General features: G+C 41.0%; 1 protein-coding gene across 3 annotated transcripts in view; it reads right to left on the bottom strand.

Moving 5' to 3' along the window:
* Positions 1-288: 288 nt before the first annotated feature.
* Positions 289-22,712, bottom strand: part of DTWD1 (DTW domain containing 1) — a 32,554-nt gene continuing 10,130 nt past the window's right edge. For 2 of the 3 annotated variants that reach the window (XM_068275412.1, XM_068275413.1), the window contains exons 3-5: positions 21,227-21,370; positions 16,748-17,009; positions 8,138-8,578 (exon numbers count right to left, since the gene is read on the bottom strand). In XM_068275412.1, the coding sequence (XP_068131513.1) occupies positions 8,349-8,578; positions 16,748-17,009; positions 21,227-21,370 (636 nt within the window). In that variant the 3' untranslated portion in view covers positions 8,138-8,348. Of the gene's footprint in view, positions 603-8,137; positions 8,579-16,747; positions 17,010-21,226; positions 21,371-22,712 lie in introns of those variants that run through there. The other variant, XM_068275414.1, reaches the window with a different exon arrangement.

The raw sequence follows: 22,712 nt of genomic DNA on the forward strand, positions 1-22,712 counted from the left end.
ACAGGCTAAATTACAATGTATAATCCAATAAAATTTATAAAAGCAAAGCATACTTCTGTTTTATTTTAAATTATAATAGGAAATTGTTTTAATTATTGGAACAGTACCTGCCTTTACAGAGAACACTGAATAATTCAGGTCACTAACTCTTTCTCGGATGGTCTCAAGGTCTAATAGTTTGGGGGGGGGGGGGGAGGAATCTACAAGGACAGTTAGGTCCATAATTATATTTGTTCTAATTTTCTTTCTGTACAGTTCTGAATTTTAAATAAAACAGCTCAAATGCAGTTGAAGTGCAGATGTTCAGCTTTAATTCAGTGGGGTTAACAAAACTATTGAATAAAAATGCAAGGCAACTAAAGCATTTTATTAACACAATACTTTCATTTGGGGGGCTCAACATAATTGGACAATTGAAAGGCTATTTCATGTGTAGGTGTGGGTGAGTTTGTGGTTATGTCATTATCAATTCAGCAAATAAAAGGCATGGGGTTGATTTGAGGTGTGTTGCTTGCATGTGAAAGATTTTGCTGCGAACAGACAACATGCTGTCAAAGGAGCTCTCCATGCAGGTGAAAGAAGCCATCCTTAAGCTACGAAACCTGAAAAAAAAAAAAAAGAAATTGCTAGAATATTAAGAGTGACAAAATCTACAGATTGGTACATCCTGAGAAAAAAAGCAAGCACTGGTGAACTCGAACGCAAAAAGACCTGGATGTCCACGGAAGACAACAGTGGTAGATGATCGCAGAATCATTTCCATGGTGAAGAGAAACCCCTTCACAACAGCCAACCAAGTGAACAACACTCTCCAGGGAGTAGGCGTATCAATATCTAAGTCTGCCATAAAGAGAAGACTGCATGAAAGTAGATACAGAAGATGCACTGCAAGGTGCAAGCTACCCATAAGCCTCAATAAAAGAAAGGCTAGAGTGGAATTTGCTAAAGAACATCTAAAAAAGTGAGCATGGTTCTGGAAAAAAATTTGAACAGACGAAACCAAGATCAACCTCTACCATAATGATGGAAAGAAAAAAATTTATGGAGAAGGCATGGAACAGCTCATTATCCGAAAGCATACCCCATCTGTAAAACATGGAGGCAGTGTGAGGGCTTGGGACAGTTAGCACGCTGGTGAAAAGCCCATTATCACGCCTAAACTCAGTTTAGGCGTGATAAAATAAACTCCCGCGCAAAATCCCGCGCGCTGCACCCATTAAATCCTATGCGACTTTCCGCGCGCACCGGACTTTAGGCCCCGTTCACATTACAAACGCTGACGGGCACGCATGCGGAACGCAACGCGTACGAACGCACGCCATCCGCGTTTGTATGCGTAGCGTAGCTGATCCCATCACTGAAAAGTGAATGGGACAGCCACGCGTTTTGGCAAAAAATGTGTGCAGCATGCGTTCCCGGGCCGCACAAGTCCGGAGCGCATGCAGTGTGAACATCAGACAGTGCACTCTATGCACTGTCTGATGTCGTGCGTGTCGGCCACCTGCACGCGTTTCCAAAATGCGGCTGGAAACGCGTGTAGTGTGAACGGGGGCCTAAAACTTTGCGTGCGAGTTTATTCCTCAAAACGGTGCTAACCTACTTAGTGCAATGGTTATCACGCCCAAAAGTCTTTAGGCGTGCTAAGTAGGTTAGCACCGCTTTGTGAATCAAGTCCTATGTAAGTGGCATTGGGACACTAGTGTTAATTGATGATGTGGACAGAAGGGGCTAAATGTATTCTGAGGTGTTCAGAGACATCCTGGCCCATATGCAATTAACTTTTATGTTGCGGAGCTGCGTTATAAAGTCTTATAACGCAGTGTAGCGCACTGCAATGATAATCCTATGGGCGACGTTATCGTCACATTGAAAAACGTTGCGTTGTGGTAACCCACTGCTTACAGTGCGTTACCTCTAAACGCAGACATGTTGTGACTTTAACGTCCCACTGTAAATATGCCCTCAATTTTGGACAGACAGGCCCACAAAGAAACAGCAACCTAAAGCCACTGCAGTAACTGCCTGGCAAAGCATTAAAAACGGGGAAACCCAGCATACCCACATTATGCCCATGAGTTCAAGACTTCAGGATGCCATTGCAAGCAAAGGGTTTTTCAACCAAGTATTAGAAATTAACATTTTCACTATTTAATTTATCCAATTTCTTTTGAGCCTCTGAAATGAAGGGAGCGTGTTAAAAAAAGATTTAGTTGCCTCACATTTGTATGCAATAGTGTTGTTCACCCCACTGAATTAAAGCGGAAAAATTCAACTGCATCTGAGTGGTTTCATTTAAAATTGTCTCTGTGCAGATGTTTATGGACCTAACTGTATGTTGTTAGAGTGTAGGAAAGAGTGCCTGGAAGGAAACCTACAAAGCAAGGAAAATGTGGTACCTATTTTGTCACTGTGTTGCTGTTGGTGGGGATATTTTTTAAAGTGGAACTAAAACCATCACTGTGGCCTAGTGTACACCAGAGCGTTTCGGCTGCGGTTTGCGATCTGCTTGCGGGTGCGGATCCGCTTGGGTAATGTATTTCAATGGGCTGGTGCACACCAGAGCGGGAGGCGTTTTGCAGAAAAGCATACTCCCGGGCTGCTGCAGATTTTGGATTGCGGATGAGTTTCTGCCTCAATGTTAAGTATAGGAAAAACGCAAACCGCTCTGAAAAATGGCACTTCAGAGTGGTTTTGCAGGCGTTTTTGTTACAGTAGCTGTTCAGTAACAGCTTTACTGTAACAATACATGAAATCTACTACACCAAAAACGCTTCCCAAAACCGCAAAATGCTAGCTGAAACGCTACAGAAAAATAAGAAAAAGCGTTTCAAAATCTGCTAGCATTTTGCGGATCTGCTAGCGGTTTTTGGTGTGCACCAGGCCTGTCTGTGTCTTAAATGCATGCCCCACACTCACAGCAGAATATATAGTTATAAGCTAGAAGCTTTACTTTCATTTTTCAGATTTGTGGTCACATGTTTATACCTACTTGAATCTGAATCTGGGAAATTATCTTTAAATGCTTTTCTCTCAGGATGCATGAGTCAGCAGCTACCCATAACAATAATAACAGGACCACAGCTCGGGGAAAAATTAAATTAATGCTATTTAGCTTTAAAAGAAAACATTTGGAATGCTGTATATTGTATGCTAAGAGGAGTGCAGGACACAATATATGTAAGACAATAAAATAATTTCAAAGGTTTCCCCACTTTTAGGCCAGGGTCACCCTTAGCAGAATCACATGCGTTTTTCACTGCGTGCTATAGAGAAAACACACGCGATTCTGCAATGTGTGACCATGGCCTTAACCTTCCTGGCGTTCAATTTTCCCAGGATTTCTTTGCAAAAAGTGATACATTTTATTTTTAAAACTTTTTTTATTCCTGTAACTTGCCAAAATGTGTCAAGCAAGGGTCTAGTATACAGTGCAGGAGAGTATTGATGTGTATGCACGTTTATACTGTTCACAGCATGTTTTTATGGATGGACATTTCTATACCCTTTCTAGGGTTTTGGTTCTTATTTTAAAGAGGAACTGTCACGAAAACCTTAAAATTTAAAAACACATACAAATAAGTACGTTTCTTCCCGAGTAAAATGAGCCATAAATTACTTCTCTCCTATGTTGCCGGCATTTACAGTAAGTGGTAGAAATCTGACATTGACAGATTTTGGGCTAGTCCATCTCTCCTTAGGGGATTCTCAGCATGGCCTTTATTTTTTATAAAGACACTGCCTGAAAAAGATTTATACAAAGATGCTGGCCAGCCTGCATCCCTGCTCACCATAAACTTTTTTGGCAGTTGGATGGAGCAACTGCCATTCACTAAGTGCATTTTGAAAATAAGGAAACCCTTGTGAACCCCCCATGAGGAGATGGGCTAGCCAAAACCTGTCGGTTCTGTCAGATTTCTACTACCTATTGTGACAGCAACATAGGAGAAAAGTAATCTATGGCTCATTTTACTCTGAAAGAAACATACTTCTTAATTGTATGTGTTTACATATATTTTAAATTTTAAGATTTCTGCGACAAAGGTCTTTTAAGGAAGTTATCGATTTCAAAAGTCAATTTAATCTCAAAGCCAAAAGCACTCTGGGTTCAATATCAGCCTATTTGAAAGGGAAGTTAACTGTAATTTCATCAGAAGACTTTTACCTGCCATGTTCCCTAGGCTTGAAATTTCTAAATATTTCATCCGAATCTAGTATCATACAAAGAAGGAAATGGGTACAGTGAAGACACTGTAGAATGAAGAATGAGACGTGGCGATGAGGAGTGTTAACCTTATTTAATTTTAACACTGAAGTGCCTATGGCTTTGCTTAAAGAGAAACCGTAACCCGATACCCCCTTTCCCATGAGAAAGCTTTTCCTTTTCACAAACGGATCATCAGGGGGCTCTGTACGACTGATTTTGTGGTGAAAACCCACCCACAGTATGATGTCAGGACCATGGTTCTGACATCATACTGTGGGAGCCTTGTTGCATTGTGGGAAATGACAGCTGTTTCTAACTGCCAAAAAAGCAATCACCTGCCAGCAGTAAAAATGTCACCATGTGATGCATGTTAGAATGTAAATCTGGGAGAGGAAAGATTTTACAATGGACAAATACTGACTAAATCATTTATACATAATTAATGTAATCAAAAAGTGCTTCATTATTACAATACTTTAACTGGAGTTCCCCTTTAACCATTTCCCCTTCCCTGGGACGAGTAACTACCCCCCTGCAAATTGCCACAACTCTGTGCAGGGGCATAGGTACTACGTCCCCCCGCTTGGTACTGCCACTCATTACTGCCAATCGCCCGCCGCTAGATCAATGAATGGGAAAACAAATCCCATTCATTGATCTAATTCCCCATGTGAATGGCGGCTCTGCCATTCATGAATCCCGTGCACGTAGTGCTTCCGTTTCCGTACTAACAGTACGGAGCTGAAGTCACCACTGAGGACATCGTGTGGCCAAATTGTAGTATTACATCCCCCTTTTTTTTCCAGCTCATCATCCCTAGTTACTTTTTTATATTTTTTTTATTAACCCCTGACCTCCCACACTCCCCTAAAGCTACCATTTTTTTTTTTTATTATTAAAAAATAATTACAAATTAAAAAAAAAACAAATAGTTACCTTAGGGACTGAACTTTTTTAATATGTATACAAAAACTGTATACTACAATTACTTTATAAATTATGGGCTTGTAATTAGGGATAGACACAAAACTTAAAATGGGCAAATAAAATGTGTGGGTTTTAATTACGGTAGCATGTTCTATTTTGAAACTATAATGGCCGAAAACTGAGAAATAGGGATGAACCTTTTCAATTTTTTTCTTATTATTCTCATTAAAACTGAGTTAGAATAAAATAATTCTGAGCAAAAAGTACCCCCCAAAGAAAGCCTAATCAGTGTCGAAAAAAAAACAAGATATAGATTGTTTCCTTGTGATAAGTAGTAATAAAGTTATAGGTGAATGAATGGAAGGAGCGCTGATGGGTGAAAATTGCTCTGTTTTTTTGAGAGGAAAAACCCTTCGAGGTGAAAAGGTTAAAGTATGTAAAGGGTTTTGCTGATATATGAGCTCTAAAGAGCATTCTATGTGCAGAGTTTGGATAAAGGGTTTAGGAGCATCCAAAAAACTAGCCTGAGTGGGGGAGATCAAATTTTATTTCCCCATCTTATCGTCCAACCGTGCTCCTAGCTTTTCAAAATTAAGATGCGCCCAAGTCTATCTTTGACCTGTTAAAATGAAACGATCCACATGTTTCATGCCGCCATTATGGTTAACAATTTATAAGGGGAGTTTGCATTTTGGATAGGTAGGAATGTAGCAATCCCAATAATGCATATGTGACGGATTGCGGAGAAACCGCCGCGCCTTCTGACAGTGAGGCGGCGGTATCTGCACACAAAACGGCGGTTTCCCCGCAGCAACATGCGTCTGGTTTGGCTGGACCCAGTAGTGCACACAGATGAGAGCTGCGCGCGCGCCGCAAGACAGGCTCTTTATACCAATAGGAGAAGGGTCAACTGATCGAGGCGGTCAGCTGATCCCAGCTCAGTTGTTGATTGGTTGATGGGAGCTGGGTGGCGCTCCACTATATATATATATCTCTTGCTGTTCAGTTGCTGGTTGTCTGGCGTTGCGAATACCTATGTGTTAGCACTCAGACCTAGTCAGATCTTTCAGTGTGGTGGAACCAGGAGGACCTAGGAATCCACACTTAGCCAGTTTACTGTGTATTATCTGTGTTATTCCTTAGACCAGTTCCAGGGTGTAGAGACCAAGGACCTCACACCCCAGACTAGGAATACTGTGTATCATTGTGTTATTCATTAGACCAGTTCCAGGGTGTAGAGACCAAGGAGCTCACACCCAGATTAGGCATTGTTTGATATCTGTTATGACATATTGCTTGCCTGACCACTCCTCTGATCTCTGATTCGGTACCTTGCACTTCTGATATTCCGTTGCCAAACCCTGCTTGCCTTGGATACCGAATCAGTTTACTGTTTTTGTACTTTGTCAGTGTGTTGCCGACCCGGCCTGCCTGACCTTTCTGGCTTTCACCCACCCCTTGGGTGCTCAGCTTCCCTGCAGGGGCCCCCTGCTTCTCAGAAAGGGCACTGCTGCTAACCAGTCAAGGTCTCCTTCTCCTGGAGTCCTTGACTGCAGTAGAGTCTGTCTCTACTTATTGGACCACCTGCTACCCCGGTGGTCCAATTCCTACTGTTACACCAAACACTCACACGCTTCAGGTGTCCAGAGGTTAGCAATATATCTGTATTATCGGTGATTCTGCAGATCATCATCAATAATCAGGTATATATCTGTATTCTTGGTGATCCTGCAGATCACCAATAATCAGATTCTCTCTGCGTGCTGACACCAATCGTTACAGCATATAATGGGTTTCTAGGTATTGAGGGTATCAAGCTTCTCATCCAATTTTCATACAATCCTGCAAGCCCACCAAACGTGGCTTTGAGTGCCTTCGATATACCCCCTATAGCAGTTAGAGTTATTGTTAAATTTAGCTAATCTACTTGGAACCAAAGCATCACATCAGTAACTTAAAGAGACTCCGTAACAAAAATTGCATCCTGTTTTTTATCATCCTACAAGTTCCAAAGGCTATTCTAATGTGTTCTGGCTTACTGCAGCACGTTCTACTATCACCATCTCTGTAATAAATCAACTTATCTCTCTCTTGTCAGACTTGTCACCCTGTGTCTGGAAGGCTGCCAAGTTCTTCAGTGTTGTGGTTCTGTGATGTATCTCCCCCCTCCAGGCCCATCTCTGCACACTGCCTGTGTATTATTTAGATTAGGGCAGCTTCTCTCTTCTCTTTTACAAGCTGGATAAATCCTCCTCTGAGCTGGCTGAGCTTTCACATACTGAGGAATTACATACAGGCAGAGCTGTCTGCACTCTGCAGGAAGAAACAGCCTGACACTTCAGTGGAAGATAGCTGCAGGGGGAAAGAAACACAAATGATCTCTTGAGATTCAAAAGGAAGGGTGTATACAGCCTGCTTGTGTATGAATGTATTTTCTATGTGTGGACATACTGTACATCAACCTACTTCCTGTTTTGGTGGGCATTTTGTTTGTTTATAAACAAACTTTTTAAAACTGTTTTTAACCACTTTTAATGCGGTGAGGAGCGGCGAAATTGAGTCAGAGGGTAATAGGAGATGTCCCCTAACGCACTGGTATGTTTACTTTTGTGCGATTTTAACAATACAGATTCTCTTTAAGTAATTTACTTCAATTAGATCAGCATTTATAGAACACCTCGGAATGTTATCCCAAACTGAACATAGATCATCTGGATTTATTACTACTCCCTCCCAACTCTGACCCTTACTTTTTAATATAGTGTAGTTTTTGAATGCTGAAAAGTTCCCAATATAGAAAATATCACTTTTTAAAACGCACCAGGTCTGACAGGCTTGCAAGAGCTTCACAATTTATAGGATTATGATACATAGCAATATTCTGAAATGTTTTGAGGCATTTACAACTGCATAAACTACTAAGACCAAAGATCTTCAACAGAATGTTTCCAGTTGGTATCAACAGCTTGGTTAAATTGCATGAGCAAAAAGAACACACTAATCAGCTAAAGAATGAAAAGTATGATTTTATTGTTGATACAAAAATCACAGGATTTATCTTGGTAATCTTACTTTCCAATGGAATGTTCCACTTTCCTACTGGACAGCGTTGGCACAGAGCAAAACATATGTGTAATGCTTCCAAACCAAAATCTGGTTACACGACATCCTTTCTGCACAAGTACATAATTAGTCCCCCTAAAAATGCTTCTTTCTGCTATAACTTTCCAGCGGCATGCTTGGCATTTTTGATCAGTTTGTACATGAAGGAGTAAAAGAAAAGGAGATTATCATATTCCCCACAATAGTCTTTCTTTAGAATTTGCCCATGATAATCCACCATGAAGTAGTAAATGGCTTCTATAGTTGAAAGGTAAGTGTCTGGAGTACCTTTTTGATGTCGCCAAAAGCAAGTCTTTCTTTCTGTCAGTTCAACAGTTATTAGTCCTATGATATTGTAAGAGAATAGGGGACATGTTTATTAACACTATATACTACATAACTGTAGAAAACAAAAAATTAAATAAAAAAATTATATATATATATATATATATATATATATATATATATTTTAAGATTGCACTGCTCAATTTAAAAACAAATAGCTTCATCACAGTATAGTAATTAACAAGAATAGTAATTTTATTGTACCATAAAAAGTATTAACATATTAAAGGGATACTGTAGGGGGGGGGGGGTCGGGGGGCTTCTAATGGTCCCCCGCAGACATCCTGTGCCCACGTAGCCACTCCCCAATGCTCCGGCCCTGCCTCACTTCTGGAATTTCAGACTTTGAAGTCTGAAAACCACTGCGCCTGCGTTGCCGTGTCCTCGCTTTCCCAGATGTCACCTGGAGCACACGGCGCAGGCACAGACCATACTGGGCCTGCGCAGTACGCTCCTGGTGACATCAGCGGGAGTGAGGACACGGCAATGCAGATGCAGTGGTTTTCAGACTTCAAAGTCTGAAATTCCAGAAGTGAACCAGAGGCGGGGCCGGAGCATTGGGGAGTGGCTACGCGGGCACAGGATGTCTGTGGGGGACCATTAGGAGCCCCGGGTAACTTCAACTCATTTTCCCCTGACTCCCCTACAGTGTCCCTTTAAGTAAAGATGACTACATTACACAGAGTTTAAGAAATAAGAAATAAAAACATTTGAAAATAGTGGGCATTGCCACCTGACATGTGATACGTGTTCATCACCAAGCTACCAATAATAAACAGTTGTAGCAGCCATATATCTTGTTATTGTTACCAGTACCTAAACAGCATAAGAAAAAAAAAAAAAAAAAAAAAAAAAGGAAAGAAGAAATCCTGTGCTAGAGCTATAAAAGGGGATAATCTAAATTTCATACATTTCCACATTGTACTGTGAATCAAGATAGTATTGGTTATGGTAATGGAGGTGTTTGATAGCAGTTGGAAATATTCAGTCATTCGGACTATGTCTGCACCCTTGCATTTTTTCATATACCAGGCAGAAATGAATGGGATGAAGCCAGCAGCAATTTTCAATGGGTTGGTTCACACCAATCTGTTCCTGATGTGTCCTTGCTCATGGTGTACATAGAGACAGTTGAGGCACATTAAACTGAAGAAGTGGGGTATCACCCGTAAAATGCATGGTTAGTGGAAATAAACTGGTTTGTCAGTGCGACTGTTGCCCTCAACTAAAAGGTAAGCCTAGATGCATCATCCCTATTAGGTGCAAACTGTCCCTACTGTAAAGCAATGTAACACACAGAGTAGTCTGCCCAGTTCTCCAACAACCCCAAGAACCCTTCCTACACCAACTTCTCAGCCACTTTTTTTTTTTTTTTTTTTTTTTTTTAACTCACCATTGTTCCTGCTGCCTTTCAGGTGAATCGACTGGCATTGGTAAAATGTCAGAAAACACCACCCTGGATGTTCTTACTTTTTGTTCTAGTTTTCTGAAATATTTTTCACCTTCTACCAACTTTGTCTTCGATACCAATGTGTAGCATGACTGCTGGGTTGTCACTAGCTTCCCCTTTCAATTTGTCTATACGGTCCACCACATTCTGAGTCCAAGCATCTGAGAGAAAACATACATGCATGTGCAATCCCTTCTGCAAATTACCCTCTGCCCGTCTGATAACAGAGTTCCCCCTACCAACAACACTTTCCTGGTAGAGTTGATCAATGAGATGCAAATCATTTTGAGCTGATGCATGTTTGTGTAAATTCTGTATGCACATTTATGCAGCTTGAAAATGGATAAAATCAAATTCCACTTTGGCAGAGTTCGGTGCATTTTCTTGCTGCATACATTTGCATTCAAGATATGTATAATCTTGCAACAGCTCGCAATTACTTGCATCTCAATTACTATCCCTAAAGCCTGGCCTTAGCTGTACTCATTCTCATTTTCATTGTAGCAGCATGGATTACTCTGATCAAATATATTTGCATGAATGGATTGTGTTGGTGGGAGGTGTCTTATAGTGTGGCCTTCTACTTGTGCCACTAAGCCAGTCTATCTTAGAGAGAAGCGAGTAGAGCGGTAGTGCACTGCCAGCCACAGTATGAGGCCTTTCAGAGCTGCCACAATGCTTCCCTGCTGCTTAATGAAGTGGTCAGCTGTTTAAAAATAAATAAATAAATAAATAAATGAGGTGTAATAGTCACAGTAAGTTTCCTTCTGGCTCTTTTTCACATTGGAATTTACAACAGAGGTCCACTTTACCTTAAAACAATTGATTAGAAGGTCACATCATGCAAATCAACCTATGGGTGGGTGAGGTCATTGTATCATGCTACCTCAAAATTAGCTTTTAAAAGTGTACTTAAAGCAAAAAAAAAATAATAATTCCAAGAAGATAGATACTTACCTCTGTACAGGAAAGCCCCTGGATAATCCAGAGGCTCCCTCCTCCCAAGCTCCCTGTTCCAGCGCCTGAACCCTCTGAACCAATTCGACAAGGGATTATTGAATAGGTTTGTGTGGCTGTGCTTCAGTCTGTGTATGATCACAGGCGCAATGACGGCCCACACATGAACATGGACCCGCACATGCAGGTTTTTTTCCTCCATACCTGAGCGACTTTGTACTACTAAGCAGTCCCACTGGTACATGGGAGCGTGGCCGCAAATAAGAAGAGTCTCCTGGCAACCAGTGGTATGCTCAAGAAGTATCAGAGAAGCCACTGAAGCATTCAGGGGTTCCCTCTACAGAGGTAAGTATCTAATTTTTGAGGGTTTTGTTTTCCCGCAGGTTTGTGTTAAATAAAAGTGTTACCATTTAGAGATCAGGGTGAAACTGTAAGTGGTAAAGATGTTCACTTTGCACAATCCCATTCTGTAGACTACTGAATATAAATATTTCTAGAGTGTATGAAACATTTTTGTCCGATCATAAAAAAAAAAAAAAAAAAAAACTTACTGAATGTGAAAAATGAAAAATGTCTGGTTAAAAATGTTGCATACTGCAGATGTTATACGTATCCCTTGTTTTCACATGTGTGGGACAGGTTGTGAAAATAAATCATTGTCCCTTGTGATGGATATTTTATTTCAGCTCCCCTTTTCATGATTCTATTTATGTTATTTGTATACTTCCAAAACAGATGTAACTATCATGCCCAATCTCATCATAGTATGTAAAATGCATTCATAGTTTATAGCAAATGAAACAGCATAACTACGTTACAAAAACAAACACATACTTTTCAAATTCTTTCTTACAAAACCATATCTGTCACCTCCTGCTTTTGTCAGATTTTGCAGTCTAAGTGAATGGCATGCAGGTTTCTTTGGACAATTATGAAAAGAGCTCTTTAAATTCAGTCTTAGTTTTTTTTTTCTCTTGAAACATGCAACCTAAACAAGGTTGAAAATACATTTTTCGTTGGGGGCGATAAAGTATCACAAATACAAAAAAGGGCCTGTTTTATCAAAGCAATTCTGTACTGAAAATAAACTTACAAGATATCGTAATTCATTGTATTTGTAGTACTAATGGTAAATACAGTAGAAAATTAGTAACATAGAACCGTCTCAGTTTAGTCTTTACTTTAAAGGATACCCGAAGCGACATGATGAAATAGACAGGTGTATGTACAGTGCCTAGCACACAAATAACTATGCCGTGTTCCTTTTTTTCTTTCTCTGCCTGAAAGAGTTATATATTGGGTATGTAAGTGGCTGACTCAGTCCCGTCTCAGACAGGAAGTGACTACAGTGTGACCTTCACTGATAAGAATAAGTTACTGTAGTCACTTCCTGTCTGAGTCAGGACTGAGTCAGCCACTTACATACCCGATATTTAACTCTTTCAGGCAGAGAAAAAAAAAAAAGGAACACAGCATAGTTATTTGTGTGCTAGGTACTGTACATACACATGTCTATCTCATCATGTCACTTCGGGTATCCTTAAAGGGTTGCATTTATAAGGCAGATTTCTAAACCGCAGCTATAACAGCAGAGCCAGGACAAGGTCCCCCAGCACCCAAGGCTGAGACACCGAAGTGCGCCCATCCATCCCTTCCACCCCAGCCATCACACTCTGATTGCTATTAGACTAGGATGCACCCTAGAGCTACCCCCCCCCCCCCCCCCCCCACACACACACACACACACAAACACCTTAATCTCTAGTTATTTTGCTTGCAGTCACTGCCATGTATTTAATTTTCTTATTTCTCTCTGCTTCAAACACAATAGGGTAATGGTAGCTGAGCGACTTTTGCGCCCCTCCTACACTGCGCCCTGAGGCTGGAGTCTCTCTCGCCTCTGCCTCAGGCCGGCCCTGCATAATAGTCTGAAGTAAAATTTGCTTCATTCAGTTGAAAAACAAAAAGTAATGACCCTTGTAACTTTTCAGCACTAAAATGCTATCAGCAGTGTTTTCTCAGCCTGCTAAAAAAATATTTTGCACGCTTTAACTTTTCAGGGCATGGAATTATATTTGACAAGCTGTTAGACATCCTCAATTGAGTAGGTGGAAAAAAAACAAAGTTTTATAAAAGTAATAACTTTTAAATAGCTAACTGAAAGTTAAATTATGCAAGCTTTCTGGGATCTAGCCCCCTTGTTGAGGCATATTTCCAGACAACTTTTTTGCTACTTACATCGTTAAAGGACTACTGTAGGTGGGTAAGTGGGAAAAAGAGTTGAACTTACCCAGGGCTAGTAATGGTCCCCCTGCAGACATCCTGTGCCTACGCAGCCACTCACCAATGCTCCAGTCCCCGCCTCTGGTCCACTTCTATAATTTCTGACTTTAAAGTAAAAAATCCACTGTGTCTGTTCGGCCGCGCCCTCCCGCCGACGTCACCGAGAGTGTATTGCGCAGGCCCAGTATGGTCTGCGCCTGCGCAGTATGCTCCTGGTGAAGTCAGCGGGAGCGAGGATGTGGCCGCACAGGCATAGTGGTTTTCCTACTTTAAGGTCGGAAATTCCATGAGTGAACTAAAGGGGGGACTGGAGCATTGGTGAGTGGCTGTGGGGGCACAGGAAGTCTGCGGGGACCATTAGAAGCCCTGGGTAAGTTCAACTCTTTTTCCCCCTACAGTAGTCCTTTAATTGCAAAGAAAACAGCATAGTGCAGTAAAATAAAAAGGGACTTCAGATAATATTTAGGAGGACTAGTGCTATACGTACTAATGTGCATCTCATCATATCACATATCACTTCAGGTACACTTTAACTTCTTTTTCAGAATATACCACATACAATGGAGCCTAGCAGGTACTCACATCCACTACTAATCAATTTGGCTAATGCAAAAGCTGCCAGTCTTTCAAAGGCATTCAAAAATATATACTGGTAATTCACACGAATACTGATTACAGTAGAGTTTTGTCAACTGGAAATAGAAGAAAAAGCCTGCCATGAGCCCAAACAGGATTAAGAAATTATATTATTGATATGTACCATGTAATTCTTTCACCTTTACCACTGGCAGACAAGAAAAATTAACTACACCGTACCAACTGCCTTATCTATAACCACACCCACTTAAAATGCGACAGGCTTAAAAGGGACACTTAAGTCAAACAAAAAAGAGTTTTACTCACCTAGGGCTTCCAATAGCCCCCTGAAGCTCTCCGCTGCCCTCGCCGTCTCCCTCCGATCCTCCTGGCCCCGCCGGCAGCCACTTCCTGTTTGGGTGACAGGAGCTGACAGGCTGGGGATGCGAGTGATTCTTCGCGTTCCCAGACACATTAGCACCCTCTATGCTGCTATATGGTATATGATATATGCTATAGCAGCATAGATGGCGCTATTGTGTCCAGGAACGCGAAGAATCACTCGCGCCCCCAGCCTGTCAGCTCCTGTCACCGAAACAGGAAGTGGCTGCCGGCGGGGCCAGGAGGATCGGAGGGAGACGGCGAGGGCACCGGACAGCTGCAGAGGGCTTTTGGAAGCCCCAGGTGAGTAAAACTCATTTTTTTTTTGACTTAAGTGTCCCTTTAAGAGGTTGTATGTAGATATACAGAGGGAGATTCTAGTTGCTTGAAAGTTGGAGACAGACGTTATTTCCCACAATGCAAAAAGGTTCACAGAAAGGAAACTGTCATTATCTATTCAAGAAAAGGTAAAGATTTCTCATGGGAAAGGGGGTATCAGTTACTGATTGGGATGAAGGTAAAACCTTGGTTAGGGCCTGTACACACTGCTGCGCTTGCGCTGCATTTTTAAAAACGCATGCGTTTTTAAAATCGCAAGGTCTTTTGAAAAATAATGAAAATCGTAATGACTTGTACACACTGGTGCGATGAGTTTTTAGAAAAACGCAATCGCAGTCCCTGCTGCGCTTTTTTAAGCTCAGCGCTTGAAAAACGCATTAAAAACGCATGCGCTTGCGTTTTTTAGAAGGCAGTATCCCAGAAGACTGCAATTTCCTGATTCCTGTTGAATTGTAAACTAGAAAAAAAACAAAGGATTCTTTAGCCAATCAGCAATTACAAGAAAAACGCAAACGCATCAAAAACGCAGGCAAAAGCGCATGCGGTTTTTAAAAACGCATACGATACGTTTTTAACACTACATGTACTTGCGATTTTAAAAACGCATGCGCTTGCAATTTTGCTTGCGTTTTTCAGTGTGTACAGGCCCTTAAAGTGAACCTTAAGCCAGAAAAAAAAAATGAGTTTTACTCACCTGGGGCTTCTACCAGCCCCCTGCAGCAGTCCTGTGCCCTCGCAGCCACTCACTAATCCTCTGGTCCCCCGCTGCCAGCTAGTTTCGTTTTTGCCGACAGGCCCATCAGGACTGGCCACACGTATCTTTCTCCGCATTCCCGACTGTAATTAGCGCTATTGCGGACCGCAACGCGTACAAAAATACGCATTGCCGCATATCTATGCGTGCGTAATGCGGCAACGCGTATTTTTGTACGCGTTGCAGTCCGCAATAGCGCTAATTACAGTCGGGAATGCGGAAAAAGATACGCGTGGGCAGTCCTGACGGGCCTGTCGGCAAAAACGAAACTAGCTGGCAGCGGGGGACCAGAGGATTAGTGAGTGGCTGCGAGGGCACAGGACTGCTGCAGGGGACTGGTAGAAGCCCCAGGTGAGTAAAACTCATTTTTTTTTCTGGCTTAAGTGTCCCTTTAAAGTTCCTAAGATAAAGCACTGACCAATTATGCTATGCATCACTGTTTTTATTTTACCTTTGTTAAATTCAAGCTCGTCTTTAGCAAAATTGAGCCATGAGTAGCTTGTGCATCCCATATTCGGTATTTTTTGCAGTTTGCTTTTAGTTATTTGAAGATGTGTGGTCCACCAGATGACTATCTGAATTGTGCGCTTTTGAGACTTTATAGCTTCAATCTTTTCACCGTTCGTAAGTGTCTTTTTGGAGTGATCGGTAGTGGGCACAAGTTACTTCTGGATGCTTTGCACGGCCATATACTAAGAGACTTTTTTCACGATCATCGTGCCTGTGAGTTACCTTTTAGGACTGTATGCTTAAATAATACTTAATTGTTTTGGAAAGCCAATATTATCCAAAGACTCCATGGAGGATTGCCTGTTTAATAAGTGTGCTGATTTTGTTTTTTTGTTTTTTATCCCTGCAAACTGGGTCAACGGTTTCCGTAATTTTCACATTACAAACGCGGAACGCAAAGTATGCGAACGCACGCCATCCGCATTTGTATGCGTTGCGTGGCTGATCCCATCACTGAAAAGTGAATGGGACAGCCGCGCGTTTTTGCAAAAAATGCGTGCAGCATGCGTTCCCTGACCGCACAGGTCCGGAACGCATGCAGTGTGAACATCAGACAGTGAACTGTCTGATGTTGTGCGTGTTGGCCTCCTGCACGCGTTTCCAAAACGCGGCTGGAGACGCATGCAGTGTGAACGGGGCCTAACAAACATTTAAGAGGAAAAAAAAAACCAAAAACAAACAAAAAAAAACATAATTGACAACTGCAATTACCAAAAATAAAATGTGCAGGGAAGTGGCTGGCTGATCAAAACAATGTAATGGTTTGTTACTTCTGCTTCCTGTAGAGTAGAAGAAGTAGTAGAAGTAGTAGTAGAAGAACTGACCAGCAGGGATCAAACTTCAATATCAGAAGTTGACCTACTTGCATGTTAAAAAAAACAAAAACAAAAAAAAAAAACACACAGCATTTATTTATTACCTTGAAGTCGTTCGTCAGATATGATTTTATTTGTCTGATTCCAAGTGCTGTCAATAAATACAACTTTCTTCAAACAATCTATCTTTACATTTTCTTTTTCCATGGTTGCATCTTTGTCAACACTCTCAGCCTCAAGCTGTAGTTTTGAACGTTTGGGAAGTGGTTCACAAGTCACATCCTGTTTGCGATTATTCTGGCCAGTGAGGAGTATCAGGCTTTCTTGGACAGAGACAGAGTTTGGACTTGGGAAAACCAAAACAATCTGTAAAGATATTTATATGAAATCATTATTAAACAGACGTATCAATAAGAAAAATAGGGGAAAAAAATCTGAATAGTGTGTTAGTCACACTCTTTATACTCTTAAGTGCGTACTATCCAATAATTGGCATTTCATCTACATTGTATATGATGAATAGGGTAATGGTGCCCATACACGGTACAATTTTTTCAATCGGAGAAATTTGGTTGATCAGTCCATTTGAATGGTTTTTAAGATTATTTTTGAGGCACCATACAGAATCTTCTAAAAAAATTAGCATATTGTGATAAAGTTCATTATTTTCTGTAATGTACTGATAAACATTAGTCTTTCATATATTTTAGAATCATTACACACAACTGAAGTAGTTCAAGCCTTTTATTGTTTTTCTTATTGATGATTTTGGCATACAGCTCATGAAAACCCAAAATTCCTATCTCAAAAAATTAGCATATTTAATCCACTTAATAGAAGAAAAGTGTTTTTAAAACAAAAAAAGTCAACCTTCAAATAATTATGTTCAGTTATGCACTCAATACTCGGTCTGGAATCCTGTTGCAGAAATGACTGCTTCAATGCGGCGTGGCATGGAGGCAATCTGCCTGTGGCACTGCTCAGGTGTTATGGATGCTTCGATAGCGGCCTTAAGCTCATCCAGAGTGTTGGGTCTTGCGTCTCTCAACTCTCTCTTCACAATATCCCACAGATTCTCTATTGGGTTCAGGTCAGGAGAGTTGGCGGCCAATTGAGCACAGTAATACCATGGTCAGTAAACCATTTACCGGTGGTTTTGGCACTGTGAGCAGGTGCCAGGTAGTGCAGAAAAATGAAATCATCTCCATAAAGCTTTTCAGCTGATGGAAGCATGAAGTGCTCCAAAATCTCCTGATAGCTAGCTGCATTGACCCTGCCCTTGATAAAACACAGTGGACCAACACCAGCAGCTGACATGGCACCCCAGACCATCACTGACTGTGGGTACTTGACACTGGACTTCAGGCATTTTTGCATTACCCTCTCCCCAGTCTTCCTCCAGACTCTGGCACCTTGATTTCCGAATGACATGTAAAAGTTGCTTTCATCCGAAAAAAGTACTTTGGACCACTGAGCAACAGTCCAGTGCTGCTTCTCTGTAGCCCAGGTCAGGCGTATTCTGCCGCTGTTTCTGGTTCAAAAGTGGGTTCATGCTTCCATCTGCTGAAAAAGCTTTATGGAGATGAAGATTTCATTTTTCTGCATGACCTGGCACCTGCTCACAGTGCCAAAACCACTGGTAAATGGTTTACCAACCATGGTATTACTGCTCAATTGGCCAGCCAACTCTCCTGACATGAACCCCATAGAGAATCTGTGGGATATTGTGAAGAGAGAGTTGAGAGACGCAAGACCCAACACTCTGGATGAGCTTAAAGAGAATCTGTATTGTTAAAAATCGCACAAAAGTAAACATACCAGTGCGTTAGGGGACATCTCCTATTACCCTCTGACACAATTTCGCCGCTCCTCGCGGCATTAAAAGTGGTTAAAACAGTTTTAAAAAGTTTGTTTATAAACAAACAAAATGGCCACCAAAACAGGAAGTAGGTTGATGTACAGAATGTCCACACATAGAAAATACATCCATACACAAGCAGGCTGTATACAGCCTTCCTTTTGAATCTCAAGAGATCATTTGTGTGTTTCTTTCCCCCTGTTCTCATGCACTGAAGTTTCAGGCTGCTTGTTTCTTCCTGCAAACAGCTCTGCCTGTATGTAATTCCTCAGTATGTGAAAGCCCAGCCAGCTCAGCGGACGATTTATCCAGCTTGTAAAAGATAAGAGAGAAGAGAGAAGCTGCTCTAATCCTAAATAACACACAGGCAGTGTGCATAGAGGGGCCTGGAAGGGGGAGTTCATAGCAGAACCACAACACTGAAGAACTTGGCAGCCTTCCAGACACAGGCCGACAAGTCTGACAGGGAAAAGATACATTGATTTATTACAGAGACAGTGATAGTATAAAGTGCTGCAGTAAGCCAGAACACATTAGAATAGCTTTTTGAACTTGTAGGATGATAAAAAACAGGATGCAATTTTTGTTACGGAGTCTCTTTAAGGCCGCTATCGAAGCATCCATAACACCTGAGCAGTGCCACAGGCTGATTGCCTCCATGCCACGCCGCATTGAAGCAGTCATTTCTGCAAAAGGATTCCCGACCAAGTATTGAGTGCATAACTGAACATAATTATTTGAAGGTTGACTTTTTTTGTTTTAAAAACACTTTTCTTTTATTGGTCGGATGAAATATGCTAATTTTTTGAGAAATTTGGGTTTTCATGAGCTGTATGCCAAAATCATCAATATTAAAACAATAAAAGGCTTGAACTACTTCAGTTGTGTGTAATGAAGCTAAAATATATGAAAGTCTAATGTTTATCAATACATTACAGAAAATAATGAAGTTTATTACAATATGCTAATTTTTTTAGAAGATCCTGTACACAAACATTCAATTTTTATAAAAATCCGAGAAAAACCTAAATCTAATATGAAGAAAAAGTTGGTTTTATCTAATAGTATTTTCTTATATAACCTACCATACTCTATACAGTTTCACAAACAATCACCCAGATTTTTCCAACATGTCCGATCAGATTTTTATAGAAAAAAAATGGAATACAATTGTTTTGGGTTTTTTTTTTAAATCAAGAAAAGATTTTTGATTTTTACTCTATTCGATTATATTTGGTCGAATAAATGGGAAAATCAAACATTTTAGTTGTACCGTGTATAGGCACCATTTTTTTAAAGTATTTATAAAGTGCTGACATGTTACGCAGCACTGTACAAAGTAAGTCTTGTCACTAGCTGTCCCTCAGAGGAGCTCACAATCCCTACCATTAGTTAAGAACTGTTATGACAAGCAGAAGTGGCAGCAGATAGGGGAGATGGACACAGCAGAAGAGGCTGCACACAACACTACCAACGAAAAATGACAGTACAGATCTAGTAAGCACCAGCTATGCTTTTTTTACCCAAGTTTAGTACGGCTTTAAGAAGAGCCTGTGTCTAAATATTTATAAAATAGGGAAAACCAATTGTGCCTGTGCCCTTTTCCCAATACCCCCAGTGGCTAACAGTTACCACCCTAGTCATGCTATATCAGTCAGAGAATCAGTTCACAATGCAACTTCAAATAGCCCAGTATAGCTCTTCCTAGAAGAGAGATAAGCTGTAACCAATTGCCTGGTGTAAGTAACATATGTTTTTTGCCCATTGTAATCAAAATCATTCACAAGCCCACACTGTAAAAACGACAGCTGGAAGCAAAACATTTTTAGGGAGGAAACAGTAGCATTCACATACATTAAGTAAAGAGCAGGGCAAAAATCCAAAATTAATAAATTAAAAATTTGCTTTAAATTTAAAATCTACAGAAAATAGAACAGATCAAGCAATTTGTAACTATCTATCTCTATATACAAATATATCAAAATGAATACATTAGACACTTGTGACAAGTTTGCTTAGAGAGGGATTGTCAGTCACAAAATTAAATTCCATTTACCAACTGCTCTGTATTATTATGCAGCCTGTTGCCTTTCAAGCAATTCACTCTATTCAGAAATGTTTCTGCTGTAATAAATCGTATCTCAAGTCAGCCTGGCTCTATTTGTTCAGCTTGTCATCACCCCTACCACACTCCTACCACTGATTGGATAAGGGCAGTTCAGTGAGCTGCTGAAATCTGATCTATACTGTGCTCACATGTGCACTAGCTTGCTTTGTTAAGGCCCCGTTCACACTGCACGCGTTTCCAGCCGCGTTTTGGAAACGCGTGCAGGTGGCCGACACGCACGACATCAGACATTGCATAGAGTGCAATGTCTGATGTTCACACTGCATGCGTTCCGGACCGCACCATGCTGCACGCATTTTTTGTAAAAACGCATGGCTGTCCCATTCACTTTTCAGTGATGGGATCAGCCACGCAACGCATACGAACGCGGATGGCGTGCGTTCGTACGCGTTGCGGTCCGCATGCGTTCTGCAGTCTGAACGGGGCCTAACAGTTTCTAGGTGAAAAAAAAGTAAAGGAGGAAATGGCATCAGTATTGGCTTCAGTGAGAGGGAATTAAGATGGCAATTGCCTGAAACAGAATGTCCTTTATTTACTATATAAAATTCATTGAAAAAAAAAAAAAAAAAAAAAAGAAGAAATCAGGATTTGCCTTACCTCATGCTTGTGACTGTTGTAATCAGGAATACAAGGATACGTATATATAGTAACATCCTCATGTGCTAGAAGTTTTGCATGAATAGCGGTGCTTTTTCCATCAGTTTCATTGGGGTGTTTAATAATATCAATTTTCACAGGAAGCTGAAAGTAAACACAATGAATTGTAACCATCTTCTGCCATTCTTGGATTCAGCAACACTCACACAGTTCACAGCTAAACTGCATAGCTGACACATCTGCTGCCGTTCCAATATAAAAAGGATATGGCGATTGCAATTTGAGAAAGGGCTATGCCCGAAACAACGTTTGTCATTATTCGAGCCATTGGTGTGATGCAATAAAAGAGCTTATCGTTTATTTCTTTGGTGGTGCCGGCTCTGTTGCTGTTTACTTATACGAAGCACCCCAGTGGACACAGGGGTGAAGGCCGAGGCACACCTAATACTTGTACCTATGTAGAGCTCCTCCTACGCTTGTTGTATACAATATAAAAAAGGATGACAATACGAAACAACAATACGTTAAAAAAAAAAAACTCCAAGTCTTGCATGGGTTTTTCATTTCAGAAAAACTAATTCTGTGCATCTAAAAAAGGTAGTTGGGGTATTTAGCCAACATGGCTAGTCCTAGTGAGAAAGAACATCAGACAGGTTAGAGTGAGACAAGTTCATGACGCCATAATCTGCTTGTATTTATCAGTATCTTTAAATTCCAAGTTCACCTGACAGCCGCTTCATGCAAATGGAACTTCTCTCGAGACTGATTACAAGTGTGGAGAAAGTCAGCATTGGCTTTGTCTCCACAGGGCAGGGTTCAAGGCACATACAATACAACTTCGTGGATCAACTCATGGCGCATAGAACTTCCTAGTTCAGCTCAGGGCACATAGAACTTATTGGTTCAGCTCTGCCCACCTCACCACATGGCCGTTAAGGAGACACATCCAGAATATGCAAATTCCTGGGCGTCACTCACACAGGTTCCAGCAACCTCCAAGTATTCTAAGGAGTCGAGGGTTGTACTAACACATTCCATGCCAGATGTTTGTGATAACCAAAATCAGACTGCAATTAGAAAAACATTCAAGACAAAGAAAATGTATGGGATAAGTGAGGGGACAAATGTGCAGGGTCACATCAGGAGCACACGGTGATCTCGATTGTGTCCCCACAGGCAACAGACACTGAACTAGGTCAAGCAACGTGTGAGAGGGGGTGGAGCTCAATGCATACATTAATAGTTCAGAGATTAAATGCACCTGAACGTGATACATTAGGGACATTGGAAAGTCCCCTATATTCATTATCCAGGGACTAGATGCATGTAGCTGTCACACTTGCCGTTAAAGTGAACCGAGCACCTTTTCTTCACTCAGGACATTTCTATAGCACATGAAAAATGTATGCAGACTATCTGTTTCATTATTAAAATAAACTTTAATTTTACCTTGTATTTTACATTCAAAGTTGTTAAATTGGCCTGT

This window comes from Hyperolius riggenbachi, chromosome 3, assembly GCF_040937935.1.
Source record: "Hyperolius riggenbachi isolate aHypRig1 chromosome 3, aHypRig1.pri, whole genome shotgun sequence".
In the NCBI taxonomy this organism is placed as follows: Eukaryota; Metazoa; Chordata; class Amphibia; order Anura; family Hyperoliidae; genus Hyperolius; species Hyperolius riggenbachi.